Raw genomic sequence first — 21539 nt, 5'->3', positions numbered from 1 at the left:
ACCTGGATCTGCATAAGGCTTTCTTTTCTGCAGTACATGAAGGGGGGTATTTTTCTAAAAGAAAAGATCATGGGATGTGGGCATCATTGTCAAGACGAGTGTTTATTGCATATCCGTAATTGCTCTTGAACTTCACTTGCAAAGTCATTTCAGAGAGCAGTTAAACAACAACCACATTACTTTGGGTCTGGAGTCACATATAGGCCAGACCAGATATAGATGGCAGATTTCCTTCACAAATGGACATTTGTTTAACAGCAGCCAATATTGGCCATCATTCATAATTTATCAAATAAATTAGAAAAATGTCGTATTAATACTAAATTTATTAATTGAATTTAAATTCTATCAGCAGCCATGATAGGATTTGAACACATGTCACCAGAGCCTGGGACATTTCCACAAGATTATTGTCTCTCCTGTCTGCTGGAAGCCACCCTTTAACATTCTTTGATGGATGGGTGAAAAAGGGGGGGTGACATGACTGTCATAGGATGAAAGTATTATGACAGCTGTTAGCCAACCGAGTTTAGATCTAGACTTTCCTTCTGCAATGTTCTCCAGTTATGACTAACACTGAAAATCATTCCAGTTAGTAAACGCTCTTTGCTTGTGTTGAGGAAGGGTCACTGGACCCGAAATACTAACTCTGCTTTCTTTCCACAGATGCTGCCAGACCTGCTGAGTTTTTCCAGCCATTTCTGAGTTTGTTTCTAAAATCCAGTATCTGTAGGTCTTTTTTTTTTGTTTGGCATAAAAGAGGAGTTGAGTCCTGGGGTGGATCAGCCACGATCTTGTTGAATGATGGGACAGGCTTGAATGGCTGAAAGGTCTACTCCTGCTTCTATTCCTTATGTTCTTAAGAACTTATTTTCACCGGCACCTTATAAGTACAATAACAGAGGGTGCAGGTCTGGAACATACCTCGATATAGTGGGAGAGAGAGGAAGAAGAAAACATACTGAGGCCACATAGCTGGCACAGGTTAAAGAGACCATCACTTTTCTTAATATGATTTCACTTCCTGTGTTACAATGTCTGATGTAGCAGGATTTTTGTTATAGAACCTGGTTAAGTCATACACATGTGAGATGCCTTTTCCAAGATCCCAAGGATATAAAATGCTGCAATTACTAAGCAAGCCTCATCTTTTAAAAGTAACCAAGTCTTTGATCAGTTTGTGTCATAGGCCTGTGTCCCTTTGACCATACCTTTGAGACTGCACCAATGTATTTCATCTTACTGTGAAGGATACTGATGCTAATGATAATGTCCAGGGAATGTCTCAGGGCCTGGTCTGCACACATTCTTTTATGTTTACGCTAGCTTTTTGAGAGAGCATGGAATCAGCAATGATTTCACATATATCAGCATGGAAATGTTATTATGTATAAGCTTTTTAAGGCTGGAAATGTTCATTTGGCAGCTCAGAAGCTCACTGTATCCACAGTAATCTGCTAGGAAAAGCAGCACAAAGCACTACAGTCAGTGGTTAAACCTTGCCGTAGAGAAAGTTCAAGCATATAAAGGCAGTTTAGCAATCTCTGCACACTCTGAAGCATTGAAACGATACACATGAAGGAATTTTCAAATGATTCCTCCTTAGAATTTGGCTGACTGTCATGACAGACTGAATTACACATCATTCAGATGTCTATCCTCATGGAAGGTTTCAGATATACATAACTGTAGTACCATGCCATGCAAATGTATTGTCTCACTCCTAGTTGTGTGTCGCTACTTATATGTTAATTCATCTGAAGATATCAATCACATATTAAAATGGATAATGCAACATTACCAATTCAAATCCTTAGCCTCATCCTTATCGTTAGATTGCTCTTGTTCCCCATACTGTCTTCATCCAGGGGATCTCCCTTTTGTGTCCTCATGTTGTTCAGGGCACAGCGAAGCACAACACCATGAACCTTTCTGGGTTGTACTACAAAGCTCCATTGGAAGGGTACAGTTGTCAAGCCCTCACTTTAAACTAGCCTATGGTCTGTTCCACAATGGCTTTAATGGAATAGTAAGCATCATTGTTCTTCATTTTGCGTCTGTCTGTAAAGTTCTTAAAGGTGGCATGAGTCATGATTTTGAGTGTTTCCCACCTGTCATACTGAATGAGCTGAGGATTTTGGAAAGAAGCAGGAACCTGCGAGTATTCAGGTATATACAAGTCATGGCAACACCCAGAGTATTTGATGGAGACCTCCAGAATTTGAATTTCATGATTACAAAGCAGTTGACAATATAGGAGTGAGAGGGCACATTTAAAACAACTTTGGTGCAATCCATATCTCTCTGAATCTGAAGGGAACAGTGAAGATAGAGAATCCTAATGCTCAAGTTGCTTGATTATCGTCAAGGGAAAGGGGGAAGTAGAGGTGGTCTATTGTGAAAACAACATTAATGACCTCCCTGATGTACTTTTGGTGAAAGATTGGGAGAGGTCTCCAGTTGCTCACTGAATAAAGATTTTGGCACCAAAATTAAGGGTAGCTGTGACCTTGACATCCACTGGGATGGGATTTCCAACAGCTCCCTCTTATCATAGCAGATGCCACAGCTCCGAAATGATGGAATGAGATATCTTCAGTGGCAGTGCTCTTCATACATTTGCATATAACCACAGCAAATTCTAGGAACCCTGTGTCTTACTATTCATCTGCATTTTGTCACCTTCACTTGGATCTTAGAACATAGAACATAGAACAATACAGCGCAGAATAGGCCCTTCGGCCCTCGATGTTGCACCGACCTGTGAACTATTCTCAGCTCGTCCCCCTACATTATCCTAAAATCATCCATGTGCTTACCTAAGGATTGTTTAAATCTCCCTAATGTGGCTGAGTTGACTACATTAGCAGGTAGGGCATACCACGCCCTTACCACTCTGCATAAAAAACCTGCCTCTGACATCTGTCTTAAATCTATCACCCCTCAATTTGTAGTTATGCTCCCTTGTACAAACTGACATCATCATCCTAGGAAAAAGACTTTCACTGTCTACCCTATCTAAACCTCTGATCAGCTTATATCAAATTCCCTCTTAACCTTCTTCTTTCCAATGAGAACAGACCCAGGTCTCTCAGCCTTTCCTCATAAGACCTTCCCTCCAGACCAGGCAACATCCTGGTAAATCTCCTCTGCACCTTTTCCAATGCTTTCACATCCTTCCTGAAATATGGCGACCATAACTGTACACAATATTCCAAGTGTGGTCGCACTAGCGTTTTGTATAATTGCAGAATGATATTGTGGCTCCAGAACTCAATCCCACTATGAATGAAACCTAACACACTGTATGCCTTCTTAACAGCACTATCCACCTGGGTGGCAACTTTCAGAGATCTATGTACATGGACTCCAAGATCACTCTGCATATCCACACTACCAAGAATCTTTCCATTGACCCAGTATTCTGCCTTCCTGTTATTCTTCCCAAAGTGCATCATCTCACATTTCGCTGCATTGAACTCCATTTGCCACCTCTCAGCCCAATTCTGCAGTTTGTCCAAGTCCCCCTGCAACCAGTAACATTCTTCCAAACTGTCCACTTCTCCACTGACTTTAGTGTCGTCTGCAAATTTACTAATCCATCCACCTATGCATGTGTCTAAGTCATTTATGAAAATGACAGACAGCAGTGGTCCCAAAACAAATCCTTGTGGCACACCACTAATAACTGGACTCCAGGCTGAATATTTTCTATCAACCACCGCTCGCTGTCTTCTTTCAGAAAGCCAGTTTCAAATCCAAACTGCTAAATCACCCTCAATTCCATGCCTCTGCATTTTCTCCAACAGCCTACCATGTGGAACCTTATCAAAGGCTTTACTGAAGTCCATGTATACCACGTCAACTGCCCTATCCTCATCTACATGCTTGGTCACCGTTTCAAAAAACTCAATGAGGTTTGTGAGACACGGCCTACCCTTGATGAAATCATGTTGACTATCTGAAAGTAAATTGTTGCCCAAGGAAGCTTCCATCATGCCTCATCTTGTCCTGCTTCTTCCTCTGGAGACTGTGTGACAAATGATGCAGGTTACTGTTCTTACTTAGACCATAAGACCATAAGACACATGCATGGAAGTAAGGCCATTCAGCCCATTGAGTTCACTCCACCATTTAATCATGGCTGATGGGCATTTCAACTCCACTTACCCGCACTCTCCTCTTAATTCCTTGCAAAATCAAGAATTTATCAATCTCTGCCTTGAAGACATTGAGCGCCTGGCCTCCACTGCACTCCATGGCAATGAATTTCACAGGCCCACTGCTCTCTGGCTGAAGAAATGTCTCCTCATTTCCATTCTAAATTGACCCCTTCAAATTCTAAGACTGTGCCCACGAGTCCTAGTCTCCCCGTCTAATGGAAACAAGGTTTCCCAGCGTCCACCCTTTCTAAGCCATGCATTTTCTTGTAAGTTTCTATTAGATCTTCCCTCAACCTTCTAAACTCTAATGAATACAATCCCAGGATCCTCAGCCATTCATCATATGTTAGACCTACCATTCCAGGGATCATCTGGCTTCACTTGCTATAGCTCTAGTAATCACTGTCTCTTTCTGCATGGCCTTCTTATTAAGAACAAGACCACAAAGAAACTGGGCAATCCATCTGCCACTTCAGCTCCATGAACATTCACTCCGAGGGGAATGTCAAAGAGATCACAGAGTGTTGATAAAGTGACAAATGAGGCCTCACATCCTTTACAATCAGGCTGAAGGCTCTGGTCTCACACAAATTGGCAGGAAGACATCCCAAGGAAGCTTCCACCATGCCTCAGTAAGAAATGCTCAGATGTGTGACCTTTTTAAATGTACAGTAGACAAGCAAAGCGCTTGTGCTCCATTGTGAAATAGTTGTCCAAAAGTAACCCACTATGAAATTCCCCACACTTGTCCAAACAAAAACACCACAGCCCATGTCTTTGCACATTTATTTTTCTGTCTGAGGTTATGGCAATTGCTATGTGTTGTCTTTCAGTACTCGCTATAGATTGTCACAGATAAATGGAAATATCAGGCTCTGCTTTTAAGTCCCCCCTTATGTTAAGACTTGCTGAGCGTAGATGACAAGGAGGCAATCAGTGAGAACAATGCAATGCTCATGACTGTGCGATATCTACAATCTTTGATAATTAGTGATCTCTAGAATTGATGGCAGATGGCAGCATTTCTTAATCAGTGAAGCCATTGTTATTGTAGTTGCCCTTTGGCAGACCTTAAAAACAAAGCCAGTAACACTGCCTCCATAGCAAAAAAAAACAGTATCTTACTTCTCCCATTTGATTGCAGCAGTTTTGTGAACTTATTGTCAATTGACTTTCAACCCGATGTGGTGAGGTTCCAATTTTGTACTCACGTGGGTGACTTAATCGTCATTGCTCTTCATTCTTAAAGGTGGCATGAGCCATATTTTGAGGGGTACACCTTGTCTCCCAGCAGTCATCCTGAATTTTTGAAAGAGGCAGGAACCTGTGAGTGTACAAGTCATGGTAGCTCCTAGAATACTTGATGAAGACCTCCAGAATTTGAATTTGATAATTACAATGTGATTGATTATATGGGGTGGAACCCTGTGACACATCTATTTCCCCCCATTCTTCATACTTGCTCTTGAGCTGCTGGGCCAGTGTTCCTGATGATGGTGCAGACTCCCCCATTTTGGTTCAGCCCATTCACATCACTATTGATTTGACCACTTTACTCCCAGACCTCATAATTCTCGAGGTGCCCTTAATGGCTTAATAGTGTACTCATGTGGGGGCCAGAGTAACCCTGAGAAAGTGAGGACTCCAGATGCTGGAGAGTCAGAGTTGAAAAGTGCTGTGCTGAAAAAGCACAGCAGGTCACGCATCATCCGAGGAGCAGGAGAGTTGACGTTTCAGGCATAAGCCCTTCATCAGGAATGCCAGAGTAACCACAACAGGCATGAACCCTCTCCATACTTTGAGATCTCCCTGTTCTCTTCCATTAACTTTGAGGGCCAACCCTGTGTATAAATGCTGACAATCACTGTGGCTATTCCTTCATCAATCCTCTGAAATGACTCCTATTTCCAGACTTTATAGCTCACTTGTGCCAGGTTTATTATTGTACCCTAATAAACCCTCTTGACTATTAGTAGCCAGACCCCAATGACTATATTCTACCCCCGGACTGCCTTGGCAGGTCAGTGCTGACTGACTGGAGTCCACCCTCTATACTGATCTCACAACAGCACCCTGACTGTCCGGGATGTAATCCTCCAATTTCTTCCACATGAGCTTGAGGACTCTCTGTGTCAAGATCTCCAGACAGCAAGGGCACAGATCCCCAGAGTCATGGCCGAACAAATGCTTGACTGACTGTGGCCTACTGTCTGGACTGAAACCGAACCAGCCCTAGTCTGAATGTATTGGTATCCCATCACTGACTAGAGTCTACCCTAAACACACGAAACACTCCTCCTCTTTCACTTTCACACATTGACATTTCCTTCAATCACATAACTGCCCTCTGGGCAATTAGGGGGGAAGCAATAAATGCTGGCCTAGTTAGCAATGTACTCAGCCCCTGGTTGTGGATGTATGATGCTTGCATGCAGTGCAGCCTTGATGTACAACAACATATCCATCCCCTGTCTGACAAATACTTTTTCTCCTTAGTCCTTCTCACTGCAATCCCATTTTGCAACAAGTAGCTAAGCCACAGAGGATGTCTGCTTCTAACTTGGTGCTAAATTCTTTGACCTCTTAAAAGCAGGCCATGGCCCAGAGGATGCCTGCCTTGAAGTAAACGCTAAAAATCCTGTATAGATGCATGAAATGCATGGCTGAATCTCAGTGTAAACTGACCTGCTACAAATGTGCAAGTCCTGGCAGTCTTTCAGCTCTAATGTAGGTACTTGAAGGCCTGAAATACTGGCTGCTTTGGGCCAAACACAGGCCTGATGAGGGTATGAGCTCTGTGTTTTGCTGATGCCGAGTTCTGTGGATGAAGGGTTGAGGAAAAGTATGGTAATTGGTCATGGAGGCATGCAGAAGAAGCGGTTCCATAAAAACAGAAGTATGATTGGCAGTATAGTCATTCCCATAAACTGCAAAAGATACTGATGAAAATTGCCAAGGTACTCACTATGGATGTAGCTTTGCTCGCCGAGCTGGAAGGTTCATTTCTAGCTCAGTGAGCAAACCTACATCCAGAACCTCAACCTGAGCTACAAATCTTCTCAAAACTCACTAGGTACTCACTATGTTTTAGCTGTGGAGTTTTGTATCATTGAGTTTCTCGATTGCAGGAGGAAGATTTGAAGTGAGATGCTATCATGACAAGTTGGGGCACTAATGAGATGCAAATGCATGGAAATTAATATCTTGTCACCCTAGGACAAGATTCTGAACTTGTAAGTTAAGATGTGAGGAGTTAAGTTGGATAAGTTTTTCAACAACATTGGGAATTTGATTTGCTGACTGTCACCAGATTAGGTCATCTCATATGTTATTATTTTTGTGAAGTCAGACAGGATAAATTCTGCCATATGGCTCTGTGCCTTTCAGCAGCATGGAAAAAAGGTGAGAACTGAGGGAAGATATCAGTAAAACGAAAAAAAAAATCAGGATTTTACGATTGATTAAAAAAAAGTTTGGTATTTGCTTCTTGAGGTTTAAACAATAAGTTCAGAATCTCAGTTATGAGGAGTAATTACCTCATTTTCATGCACTTGAATCTTATTAATCATCTGACCCATCTGATTTCTAAGCAGCTTCCAGTAATGCCATCCTCTCCTGAGAACCAAGAAACCTCCAATTCCCGATATGGAAATGCAACTCCCACTTGTCTCTCCAAGTCTTCCTCCAACTCTGTCTTCACACAATGTCCCTCCACTCTCCACGAACACCATTCTTTAACTTTTAACCACACAAATTGGGAAACCATCAGTCTCATCACATCACCTTTCCTGCTCTCAGGCCAACTCATGCATCACATCAGCCCTTCAAGATATCACTTTGGAGTTTGGGAGCACTTATGACTTGCATGCTTCTGCCAGGTTGCTTTGCATACAGGGGACTACACAAGTCTTATAAAAACAGGTTGCATTTTATGGTTCATAGTTTCACTTCTTAGCATTGATGCTTTGAGATTACTTGGAGACAACCAACCTCTATGGCTTCCATTGCTTTTTAATACAGATGCTGAGATAGGTAATCTGTCAGAATTCAGAGACACGAACAGTTAAGGGGGTAAACATTTCACTAAATGGCTCGGTGTTACATTAGTATCACACTTGCACTGTGTGCCAGCTGCTAGAGCCTTCTAAGTACCAGGCCAGATTGGCTCAAAAATACCTCTACAAATTCAGAGTTAACTTAACAAAGTTTTCAACTTTTAAGCTGATGCTGAGTTTTCAATTGCTTCAAAAACAGTAAGCACCATTGTCATAGGAGTATTATGACTGCATGAGTTATCTCCTAAATTCGCTCTTCCTGTGCCAGTATTGAATGGTCATAAAATTACAAAACAATACAGCAATAATATTGCTTCCATATTATCTGAATACAACATCAGATTTATTACTCAAGGTAATTTCATTTTAGATTTTTGACAGACTTGCATGGGGTACAAGTATGTATGCATCATTCAGGATGGATTTTAATGAAAATCCTGAAGTTATAATTTATTTTAAAAATTGTCTTACATTTCAATTCACAATGTAGAACAGAAATATTTGCAATTGTGACTAATTTTCTTGCTTTGTGTCCACATTTCCATCCTATATATACTATAATCTTTTAATTAAAAATACATCTAACACACTCTCAGTATATGCCATTAAACACATATGAACAAAAATAAGAGTCTATTTAAGTTAAACAGTAATTAAGTTTGTGCAGCAAATATTGTCTTGTACGTAGTTGCTTACTCACCCTTTGAATTCCATCATGAATTCTCTTCACGCAGTTTTCCAAACCATTCGTTTTGTTTATCATATTCCACAAATGAGCATATGTTTGTTCAAGCTCAAATGGATTTCGACCTTTGGTTTTGATTATTTGCAATACTTCTGAATCAAGGACTGTACCATATGGAACATCTGTCTGTTTGGCAAGGTCCTGGAAAGATCTGTATTATAGAAGACATAGTTATATTAGTAAATGCCTAGATTTTATTTACAATTTATTCAGTCGAATGTCATAATTTATTTTAATTGAAAATTCGTCATGGCATTTTAATTATCTCAAAGCGTTTTAATTATGCTAGCTTCTCAATTTGATAATTAGTATTGCCGCATTCAAAACACCAGGTGCTGATTAAGAAATGTATAAATATTCCTCATAAAAAACATGTTTATATATATATATCACTAAGATTGTAATATCACCTCCGAAATATCAAAAATTCAAGTAACAGTATTTTCTTCATAACGTAAATTCATCTTTTTTAAAAAATCTCCTGTATAACCAGATGCAAGAAATGCCCTCCTCACAAATTTATGACATCAGTCTGGTTCAAGAAGTTGAGTAGATTTCTCAGTACAACCTAAATTAATTTCTTTATAGCAAACTGTTTTTTTAAAATCATTTTCCTCTTGTCTGCATCCACTCCTTCAACAACGAGTGAACAAGTTTTCCCAATTAAAATAGAGACTATCTGACCAGCTGCCTTTTATACTTCCCTCTTTTAGAATTATAGAATCCTTACAGTATGGATGCAGCCCATTCAGCCCATTTAGTCCACACTGATCCTTTTAAGTGTAACCCATCCAGACCGAACCCCATACCCTATAAATCATTATTTCCCTTGGCTAATCCACCTCGCCTGCACATCCCTGGGCACAATAGCACAGCCAACCTACCTAACCTACACACCCTTGGAGTGTTGGAGGAAACCGGTGCACCTGGAGGAAACTCATGAAGTATGAGGAGAATGTGCAAACTCTGCACAGACATTTGCTTGAGGATAGGATAAAACCCAGGTCTCTGGCACTGTGAGGCAGCAGTGCTAACCATTGTGCCACCATGCCACCCGAAAATTCTACCATCTTTGAGATTCAAACCATTACTGGGTCAGGTGATTAACAATTCAGTAATAATACCACTGGCCACCTCTTCCCTGAGCTCTTTGCGCCAAATGTACTTCAAGGATCCTTCCAACCTAAAGCACTGAAACTGTATTTTTCTCTGCTTAAATCTTATCTTCTTTTATGCTCTCTCAAATCTAATTTTAGCCATGAGACTTATCTCTTGCTCTCTCAACCTTACAGAATTAATTATCGAGATTGATTGGGCTATAGTCATAAAGGATTTTAAACGCAAGGAAATAAATGATTTTATATGAGGCATTTTTTAAAGATACAGAGACATTGCACTGTGATTTGGATAGCTTGAGTGAACAAGAAAATACTTGGTAATGCAGTTTAATGTGGATAACTGTCAGGTTATCCACTTTAGTAGCAACAATAGAAAGGCAGGTTATTATTTGAATGGCTGTAAACAGAGAGGGGAGTGTTCAATGAGACCAGGTGTCCTCATGCACAGCGATTGAAAGTAAGTGTGGAAGTGCAGCAGGCAGTACAGAAAGCAAATTGCATTTTCCCCTTCATAGGGAGACTATTCGAGTAGAGGAACAGGAATGTCTTGCTGCAGTTATACACGGCATTTATGAGGCCACACCTGGAATATTGTGTGTAGTTTTCGTCGTCTTCTCTGAGTAAGGATGTTCTTGCTATAGACGCCACATAGTGAAGGTTTATCAAATTGATTCTTGGGATGGCAGGACTGATGGAGGAGGAGACATTGAGTCAGTAGGATTGTATTCACTGGAGTTTAGAAGAATAAGGAGGATCTCATAGAAACTTATTAAATTCTAACAGGACCAGACAGGCTAGATGCAGTAAAGATGTTCCCATAGGTGGGGAGTCCAGACCAGGGGTCATAGTTTAAGGATATGGGATAATTTTTTTTAAGGCTGAGATAGGGAGAAATTTTTTCACCCAGAGAGTGGTAAGCCTGTAGAATTCACTGCCAGAGAAAGTGGTTGAGGTCAAAACATTATTTTCAAAACATTATTTATTGTCAAAGATGAGGTAGACATAGCTCTTGTGGGTAAAGGGATCAAAGGATATGGAGGAGGGCAGGATAAGGGTATTGACCTTGATGATCAGCCCTGATCATATTGAATGGTGGAACAGGCTTGAGGGGTCAAATGATCTACTGCTGTTTATATCTTCTACATTTCTATGTCACAGAGAACTAATAGGCAGCCTTTTTAAAACTCTAATAATAAGGTTAGTTCACTGGAATCTTGATGTTCAAATCCCTGAAGTTCTCTGAAGCCACACTGTTGAGATTGCTTTGCTCAAAGGTATGATTAACTGCATCGATGATTCTGGTTCTGGTATTACCTCCCTGCACAATTTTCCAGAAAATATGGCACAGTTAATCACATCAATCTCCTTTGCATTTCTCTTGCAGTCCTCACTTAAATGGCATGCCCTGTGTGGTTCTTCTTCCTTTTAGAACATAGTCAATATAAGTCCTGCAATAAATTTTCTTCACATTTTTCCATGCCATCATCTCATGCACCAAACAAGGACCAATTCTTAGACCTCTCATTATGTTCATTTGCATGCTGCCTTTCAGTGACCTGCTTTATAGGCCACATGTCATCTTCCATTTGTACGCTAGTGACATCTCATGCTGTTATTCTCCCTTTCCATCATTGTTTCTTATGATGTACTGCTCTATTCCTCAGTTCATTGGCTGTCAAAACCCTTAGCAATACAGTTGTTGCCTCCATATTCAATGTTCTCCTTACTCTTTGTGTACAGTTGTGTTAAATTTAAAATCCTTAGCTAATTTTCATTTTGGACACCAGAGTTGCGAGTTGGGCCACTTTCATTTCCTTATCTCTACCTTGCCCCCCTCTATACTTCGTAGCCACTCAACCAGCCATCCAATAGAGGTAGGTCCCTGAATATGTTTGATATAGTCATTAAAAATTGAGATGGTTATCTAACAATCTAATCCATCTGTCACATTCAAAGGCACTTCCTACACAAAACAAAACCTTTCTCTGTAAACACCATTGGAAAAAATGCTAAATGACTTGGAATTTTCAGTCTGCTGTAAAAATATTTATCTTTCATAGCATCAAAGTCAGTGAATTGCATAACAATCTCTGAAATATGTCAATGAATATATAAAGACAGCACTTCCACCCTATGAGATAAGTGGTGTTTGACTTTTGGAAACTCAACCAAATGTTCATAAACATTCCCAGCTGTCAAGTGATGTTCATTAATGTCAACAGTAGAATACAATAAAATTGAAACATGAGATGCCTTTTTTTAAAAGCTGCAGATTGTGTCGTTTTCATTTGAAAGCAGACTGCATGTCAGTCAATTAAATGTAGCCAGTGTATTAACTTTAAATGCTACAGTTTGAAAGCATTATGGCATTCTTTCTATTGGGAAAAGTATGGTCATGCATATCAATACACACAATAATTGTCAATGCAATGATGACCTTCCCTTTAAAGGACAAATCTCATGATCAAACATTGCATTGACATACATCCAAATGGACTTCAGTAAAGCATTGGACAAGGTTTTTCATGGTAGACTGGTTAGCAAGGTTGGATCACATGTAATACAGGGAGAACTAGCCATTTGGACACAAAACTGGCTCAAAGGTAAAAGAGAGAGGGTGGTGGTGGAGGGATGCATTTCAGACTGGAGGCCTGTGACTAGCAATGTGCCATAAGGATTGGTGCTGGGTCCACTGCTTTTCATCATTTAAATAAATGATTTGGATGTGAACAAAGGAGGTATAGTTAGTATGCTTGCAGGTGGTGTCAAAATTGGAGGTATAGTATACAGTGAAGAGAATTACCTCAGAGTACAATGGGATATTAGCAGATGGACCGAGGAGTGGCAGATAGAATTTAATTTAGACAAATGTGAGATGCTGCATTTTGGAAAGGCAAATCAGGGCAGAACTTATATACTTAATGGTAAGGTGCTCAGGAATGTTACTGAACAAAGAGAACTTAGAGTGGGGTTCATAGCTCCTTGAAAGTGGAGTCGCAGTTAGATAGGATAGTGAAGAAGGTGTTTGGTATACTTTCCCTAATTGGTCAGAGCATCGAGCATGGAGTTGGGAGGTCATATTGCAGTTGGGGAGAAAGTGAGGACTGCAGATGCTGGAGATCAGAGCTGAAAATGTGTTGCTGGAAAAGCGCAGCAGGTCAGACAGCATCCAAGGAACAGGAGAATCGACGTTTCGGACATAAGCCCTCCTTCAGGGCTTATGAAGAAGGGCCCTGAAGAAGGGCTTATGCCCGAAACGTCGATTCTCCTGTTCCTTGGATGCTGCCTGACCTGCTGCGCTTTTCCAGCAACACATATTGCAGTTGGCCATTGGTTAGGTCACTTTTGGAATACTATGTACAATTCTGGTCTCCGTGCTATAGCAAATATGTTGTGAAACTTGAAAGGGTTCAGAAAAGATTTACAAGGGTGTTGCCAGGGTTAGAAAGTTTGAGCTATAGGGAGAGGCTGCATAGACCGGGATTGTTTTCCCTGGAGCATTGGAAGATGAGGGTGACCATGTAGAGGCTTATAAAATCATGAAGGGCATGGATAGGTTAAATAGTCAAGATCTTTTTCCCAGGGTGGGCGGAGTACAAAACTAGAGGGCATAGAATTAAGGTGAGAGGGGAAAGATTTAAAAGAGACTTAAGGGGCAATATTTTCACACAGTGGGTGGTGCATGTGTAGAATGAGCAAGTATAGAGGATGTGGTGGGGCTTGGTACAATTACAACATTTAAAAAGCATCTGGATGGGTAGATGAATCGGAAGCATTTAGAGGGATATGGGCCAAATGCTGGCAAATGGAACTAGAGTAATTTAGGATATCTGGGCTGCATGGATGAGTTGGACCAAAGGGTTTGTTTCCAAGCTGTACCTCTCTATGACCCTATGACATCCATACGACAATGTTGTGTCTAATTGTGACATTCAGTGATGTCAAAACATTTAACACTTACCTGTCAGAAAGTACGGGACTCTTCATGCAAGGTTTCCCCACAGGTTACAAACCCTTAAATCTGGTGAGTTTTTAAAAAGGGTTTCAGCACATCAAATGATGTGGGAAAATAAATTTGAATTTCCTGTGATGCTCGCAATAGTGACCCTGGCTTCAGAAAAGGTCCATTTGAAATTTGTGACCCATGACAAGATCTTACAGTAATTGCAAGGATGTAGGATGGCACTGCAAATTAGTACTTGCAGTCACAAATCCTTTCCTTCTCCCATGGAATCACTCCATTACACTTCTCTCCCCAGCTTTGCTTTCTTATTGTACCTTCTCTTATTTTTCCTTAGTCCCAACATTGGGGGCAATATCCACCAGACATTATTGAGTGATCACTTTAAGGGAGTTGCTTGCAAGAGGAATATATTGCATAAGAGATGCAACCATTCAGAAAGTTAAAGTTTGCATGATGACAAAGAAAAAAACACGACCTGATTAAATAGAGGATTTGGAGGGTATTAGGTAAGCGGGTGAACAAATAGAAAATATGAAATCATTACTAATTAGAATTACAGAATGGTTACAGGAGAGAAGAAGGCTATTGGCTTAACACATCCTTTGCAGAATTTAATGCCATCAGCTGTCATTTGATCAAATTAGCAGACAACTGGCATCTCTCAATTGGAGGCTGACATGGATCATTCATATTGCACTGTTGATTGAAGATGTTTGCAATTGCTTCAGCTTTGTCTTTTGCACTTGCTGCTGTGTTCAGTATTCTTTGAGGATGGAGAAATTTATGGAGCTTCCTTCTCCAGTTCATTATTTAACTGTCCCCTATTGTACATGACCAGATGTATCAGGATTGCAAAGTGTGATCCTGATCCACTGGTTGTGGGATAGCTTAGCTCTGTTTGTCACATGCTGCCTTTATTGTTTGTCACAACAGTACTTCTATTATAGCTTCATCAGGTTGAGTTCTCATTTTTAAGTCTCCCCTGCTCTGCTCCTGGAATGCATTTCTGTACTCTTTATTCAGTTATACTTCATTCTTCAGCTGACGAATACACGGGAAAATATACTGGGCCATGAGTTTACTGATTTTATCTGAGTACAATTCTGCTGATCATAATGGCCTAAATTGTCTCATAGATGTCAACTTCTGATTGTGAGATCTGTTTGAAATCTATTTATTCCACATAGTGATCGTGCCACACAATAGCATAGAGGGTATACTCAATTGAAGATTAATGTAAAATATTATAGAATAATACATATCAGGACAGTTCAAAGGTTAGATTTCTCTTTTCTAAACAGGGAGCAACAGTAGTATTAGGCCTTTAAGATTATGAAAGGTTATGAGAGTTTAGATGTAGAGGAAGATAATTTCACTTCAGGCAGGACCAGAATTAGGGAACATAAACGTGCGACAGTTACTAATTAGTTCAACAGGAATATTCACAAAAAGGTTCTTTACCCATTACAAATTGGATGACTGATGAAATATTAATTTATTCTGTGGTGAAGTTGACAGGAATTTGAGAAAGAAGTGAAGACATATTATTCTTTTGTTCAATATCACATACATTTAAAAATAAAGAATATAATGGGCCAAACATGCAGCTTGAAGATGAAACTGAAGATGATGACATATGAACCTGAGGCATATCTGAAAACAAAATACCCAGAAGAAAAGGGTTGCATGAAGCACTGTTGAAAGAAACAAAAGCAGGTTAAAAGTAAAGGACAATGCGATCAAAAATGGTAAATAAGGATAGATAAAGATGAATTGTGATGATCAACACTCGCTTTTATGCAAAGACATGGACTGGGATTGTGTGCATGTCCTGATATGTGATTTACCACAATTTATTAGTATTTTGGTGCTTTTATTAATGTTTCTGAATATTTTCATGCTGTCATCCCTGTGTTTTCTTCCTTCTGTAACCGATCAATTTCAAAATAACAAGGAAATGGTAAACTGGAGATATTTCTTCTTTGTGCACAAATGATCTTCAGTGATATTTACAAAACTGTTTCTTAATTAAATACCAAATATAATTTATTCTGTTGTGCAGCGGCTCAATATTAAATACAATGAAGTAATAACCCTCACATCCATGTGTGGGAAGTGAGAGGATTCCATTATTCACCACAAAGGGCTGTGAACACATTCTTTCTTTCTCTGCAGAAACCTGGCTGAAACTATATTGCTGTTGGATAAATTGAGACTGTCTCAGTTTTCCAGTAGCTTTTTCACTTGCAAATGAGTGACTGTACATCAGTACATGCTGTAAACAATGCGCACTCTGGAACTGGAATGTACAATTCATTATGTCACAAAGTAAAGTCTAATAAATTCATACTTGACATTGTAAAGCAATGATTTTTATCTGCTCAACTGCATATCTGATGTGTAATTTTGCATTATCATGAATAAACTCTTTAAAATAAGGTGAAATATCCAAAAAAAAACAGTATTCATTTGATGAGTACAGAGTGTTCATTTGGGATTGACTTGGCTCATGGAATGTTTCTCAGTGATGCTCAGCAAGTTCTGTCACTGTATCTTCCCAAACAGCCTTTTTAAGTGTCAACTCCACCTCTATAATGCCCTTTTATCTGATTTTAGTCCAATTACAATACTCACTGCATTAGGAACAAATTGTCACTGCAAGGATATCCCAGAACAGATCGGCATCCTTGGGACCAGCACATGGACAAAGCACTGTTAGTCCAAAAATGTTGTGCATGGTTCTTGACATTTGTCTCACACATGGCAGGCAAGGGAAAATTGGCAGCATACTTTGGAGGCAAAGACTTGGAAGCCTTGTTAGATGGGTTGGTGCAGAAGCAGAATATTCTCTTTCTCCAGGACCAGAAAAGGAGGCCTCAACACCAGACCACGCCAGTACAGTCTGAGATTAACACCCAGATCAGTGCTACCTCAGCCACCTGGAAGAATGCCCAGCAATGTAGGGAGAAGGTCAATGACCCAATCTACTCTACCAGCCTAAGTGCCACCATTTTCTCTCTGATACCGCACACTGACTCTAACTGTGTTACAGTACACACTTCCCACCAAGTCTTAAACTCTATCAATTTTACTACTGCCTGCAAACTCTTCCCTCACTTGCTATCACCCATCCCAAGACCCAATACCTCTAACCCTGCAGGCGTACTGTGCTGCCTATTCTCTCTTGGCACACCTCCCTAACTGCACCAAAAGAAGTAGTTGTGCCGCTCACTTTAATCTCCCTTAATTTCTACTTTCCTCTCATTACAGAAGGAAAATAGCCTACATCAGAGCAGAAAGAGTCAAGGTAGGTGATGGACTGCTTGCATTTCGCTCCTTACTCCTTATGAAGAGAGGATCCAGATCTTGACTGCTCCATTTGGCTTACTGACTGTGTCCATGGACTGATATCAGAGGTTGCCCTTAACTTACGATGTTGGGAAGTCCAGAGCAAAAAACATTTCGTTCAACTTGACTGAGGACTGCTGATAGGAATGACAAGCTTCCTGGCTTTGTGTCTTTGCTAGTTGATACAGGCATACCAGCAATGCTGTGAGCCTGGTACCTCTGGCTCACAGCATTGCTGGTCAAGGTGCAAAAAGGCAATGCAAGGCAGGAATAACCAGCTTGGAGATGAAGGCTGGTCCAGTCATGGGCTGGATGCATGTCCCTGAGTGTACAGTGTCTTTGTTAGATGTCTCACGTGATTCTATCACATCTGTCACCATTGTCAATTGCATTCAAGTCCCTAGAATATTCTGTCATTTATCTCCCAAGTGGAATTAGATACAAATTGAGAAGAGTGAAAATGGAGCCAGAGTTAGAAATGTTAACTACCATAGTTAGGAGTCTAGGAGCAGCTGGAAAGAGAGAAAGAGAGTTGATGTTTCAGGTCAATTATCCTTCTATATTTCTTTCTTCACAGATGGTTCCAGAACGTCTAAGCATTTCCAGAAATTCCTGGTTGTATCTTAGATTTCCAGAAATCTTTGCTCTTTTACTAACTACATTCCAACTCATCCAAGGTCTTTAAAGCTCAATGACATGAATTATATTGCAATGAAAATAGGGGGAATTGTTTTTAATAACAACAAAAGGCATCTGGGTGTGGTGAAACGGTTAAAAATTATGTCCCAATACATGTGTGAATCTAACCGGAATGGAGGTGTTGCTTAGTCCCGTGTGAATCTTATTACACACCTCCCCGTGTGAATCTTCTTATCTGTATGTAACCAGAATGGAATGTGTTTTTTAGCCTTGCTCTGCTGTTCACATGAATGTTTATATCTGGAAAAGAGTATATCAGCTGGAAAAGTCTCCAGTTCGGTGAGTCTGCTCCGGGGTTACGTTTAACCGCCGAGCGTGGGTTGTTGGCAACCGCTCTACGAGAACTGACGGCTCCCAGTTCCGGTAACATGTAGAGTGAGTATAAGCCAGACCCGGGAGTCTGCTCCGGGGTTACGTTTAACCGCCGAGCGTGGGTTGTTGGCAACCGCTCTACGAGAACTGACGGCTCCCAGTTCCGGTAACATGTAGAGTGAGTATAAGCCAGACCCGTTGTAAGTATGAGACCTGGTTGTGGCGACGCTGCGGGGAATAAAATGCTCATATTCTAGCAGACTCGCCTCTTGGTCGTTTGTTCTGTGTCAGACTACTCTCCTACGAACCTGACCTTGAGAATTTTTTAAAACACTGGGTTACAGCAATGGGTCCAATGTTTCCATTCAACCATAAGACTTGAATGCCAGAGACATTATGACAACTAACATTAACATAATTGAATAAACAAAAAAGAAATAAATTTATTCTATAGTGTTGTAATTTATGCAGATCATTTTCAAGGATCTGTCTATAAAATAGAATTCCACTCTTCAATATAAACATACAAGATTCAGCCTATCATCCTTTATATTTAAGTGTCAGTTTAGTTCCGTTTTTGGAGGGTTTCTCGCTGTGTGGCCTAGCGAGATGTTTTATCATGTCTTACCAATCTCACCTCATTATTTACCTTGCCATTAAGACACCCCTCTTGCTCAATTCTAGCTCTATCTTAACATGCACCATTGCCAGAAGAGTTTACCACTCACTGGATATCCACCTGAAGACCAGCATCCCTGGTTTCTGTGCCATTTTTGAAAGGCCATGTGCACCTGGACAAGTTTTGGTAAACCCAATGTTGCCCCTCACCACAACTTCATGACACAGTAGCCATAAAGCCTCACATAGCCAGCAAGAATGGCGCATGTTTGCACTTACAACACCATTTTCACACCCTATTCACTGCTTAACCGCCATGCTGCATAGTATACCTGTTTTTTGCTACATCTTGTGTAAACGCCCTTTCTAGTTAACTGCTATTCTGTCCCCAGTGTCCATTGTACACCTACATCTTGTCATTGTCCAGTAGGGGAATGTCACACACAGGAGAAAGTGAGGGCTGCAGATGCTGGAGAATGTAGTCCGGATTCTGGATCAGTGGTGCTGGAAGAGCACAGCAATTCAGGCAGCATCCGAGGACAGGCAAAATCTCAGTGGTGCTGGAAGAGCACAGCAATTCAGGCAGCATCCGAGGACAGGCACCACTGAGATTTTGCCTGTCCTCGGATGCTGCCTGAATTGCTGTGCTCTTCCAGCACCACTGATCCAGAATCTGGTTTCCAGCATCTGCAGTCATTGTTTTTACAATGTAGTCCGGAGTCCATGTGGGGTCAGTCGGTTGCATAGGCAGGTGCTGAGGAAGGAGATGTGGCTGTGGTTAGCGAGTCTGTTTGAGGACGTGGCTGAAGAGCTTCAGGGCAGAGGAGATGGACCTGGGGGTGCAGTGAGAGAGGTGCGCTTTTCCAGCAACACATTTTTAAGCAATGTCACACACAGGCAAGCAATCGGACAATTACCAGTATGAGTTTTTATTTGCAGTCAGCAAAAGTGAACATAAACAAAATGAATAGAGGCTGCAGCTCGCCCCCACATTGCAAACCAAATGCTGTCATCATGATCGATGACAATTTACATTTCATGATGGTCTGTTGCACCTAGCTATCATTTATTGGAACTGGATGTGAGTCATGTTCTGTATGCCTCTTGCGCCTAATGCAGCTGAGCTCCGTCACATACGCGGACAGCTTTCTCCTCCCCAGGATCCTCATCCTTTTCCTTGGAAGATTGCTCCCCTTCTCCTAGTAGCTCAGGATCTATCACTTAGCCTCATTACCTGTTTAAATGGTGCAGAGCACAGCACGCCAGGTTGATGTGGGGTACACTCTGACTCAAGTAAAATGAGTTCTTAGGTCCCAGAAGAGTCAGTGGTGGAGTTTCCTGCAGATGAATGCCGCACACACTCCTCCATACAGTGTGACAACCTGATAATGGGGGCTTTGTTTCCGTTATTCATTCAGCTTCAGCCTCAATATCTGCATTAACTTGGTGAAGGTGTTGGCTCAGTGATCAACATATAACATCAAAAAGGAACTGCCTGCTGTGCTCCAAGACCTTCCCATCTCAGATCTGCATCAACAATGAAACTTGTTGAATTCAGTAAAGTCCATTGTAATGCTTACGTGCCAGATAATCTACTCCCTGCCATGGCCATTTAGTTGATTAACTCAGTAAAATGTCTCAAATAGAGTCATAGAGTCATAGAGATGTACAGCATGGAAACAGATCCTTCGGTCCAATCTGTCCATGCCGACCAGACATCCCAATCCAATCTAGTCCCACCTGCCAGCACCCGGCCAATGTCCATTCAAACTCTTCCTATTCGTATACCCATCCAAATGCCTCTTAAATGTTGCAATTGCACCAGCCTCCACCACTTCCTCTGGCAGCTCATTCCATACACGTACCACCCTCTGTGTGAAAACGTTGCCCCTTCGTTCTCTTATATATCTTTCCCCTCTCACCCTAAACCTATGCTCTCTAGTTCTGGACTCCCCCACCCCAGGGAAAATACTTTACCTATTTACCCTATCCACGCCCCTCATAATTTTGTAAACCTCTATAAGGTCACCCCTCAGCCTCCAACGCTCCAGGGAAAACAGCCCCAGATTGTTCAGCCTCTCCCTATAGCTCAAATCCTCCAACCCTGGCTACATCCTTGTAAATCTTTTCTGAACCCTTTCAACTTTCACAACATCTTTCCGATAGGAAGGAGACTACAATTGTTTGCAATATTCCAACAGTGGCCTAACCAATGTCCTGTACAACCGCAACATGACCTCCCAACTCCTGTACTCAATACTCTGGCCAATAAAGGAAAGCTTACCAAATGTCTTCTTCACTATCCTATCTACCTGCGACTCCACTTTCAAGGAGCTATGAACCTGCACTCCAAGGTCTCTTTGTTCAGCAACACTCCCCAGGACCTTACCATTAAGTGTATAAGTCCTGCTAAGATTTGTTTTCCCAAAACGCAGCACCTCGCATTCATCTGAATTAAACTCCATAGATGTTAGATTGATATCTTGGTGTACTAGATGCAGTAAGATGCCCTGCCCC

The 21539-nt window shown here is 41.1% G+C and overlaps 1 protein-coding gene across 6 annotated transcripts in view; it reads right to left on the bottom strand.

Moving 5' to 3' along the window:
* The window catches only part of LOC122556682 (glutamate receptor ionotropic, delta-2-like), a 530324-nt gene that overhangs the window by 82115 nt on the left and 426670 nt on the right, over positions 1 to 21539 (bottom strand). For all 6 annotated transcript variants that reach the window (XR_015759754.1, XR_015759755.1, XM_043703715.2 and 3 more), the window contains one exon: positions 8919 to 9114. Coding sequence is in view for 4 of the 6 variants with exons in the window: in XM_043703715.2 (XP_043559650.1) it covers positions 8919 to 9114 (196 nt within the window). In the remaining 2 variants the exon portion in view is untranslated. The remainder of the gene's footprint in view (positions 1 to 8918; positions 9115 to 21539) is intronic.

The sequence above is a fragment of the Chiloscyllium plagiosum genome, unplaced genomic scaffold (genome assembly GCF_037043375.1).
Source record: "Chiloscyllium plagiosum isolate Xiang-an unplaced genomic scaffold, Cpla_swu_hap1 HiC_scaffold_16, whole genome shotgun sequence".
Taxonomy (NCBI): domain Eukaryota; kingdom Metazoa; phylum Chordata; class Chondrichthyes; order Orectolobiformes; family Hemiscylliidae; genus Chiloscyllium; species Chiloscyllium plagiosum.
This window is presented reverse-complemented; position numbering and strand designations above follow the sequence as displayed.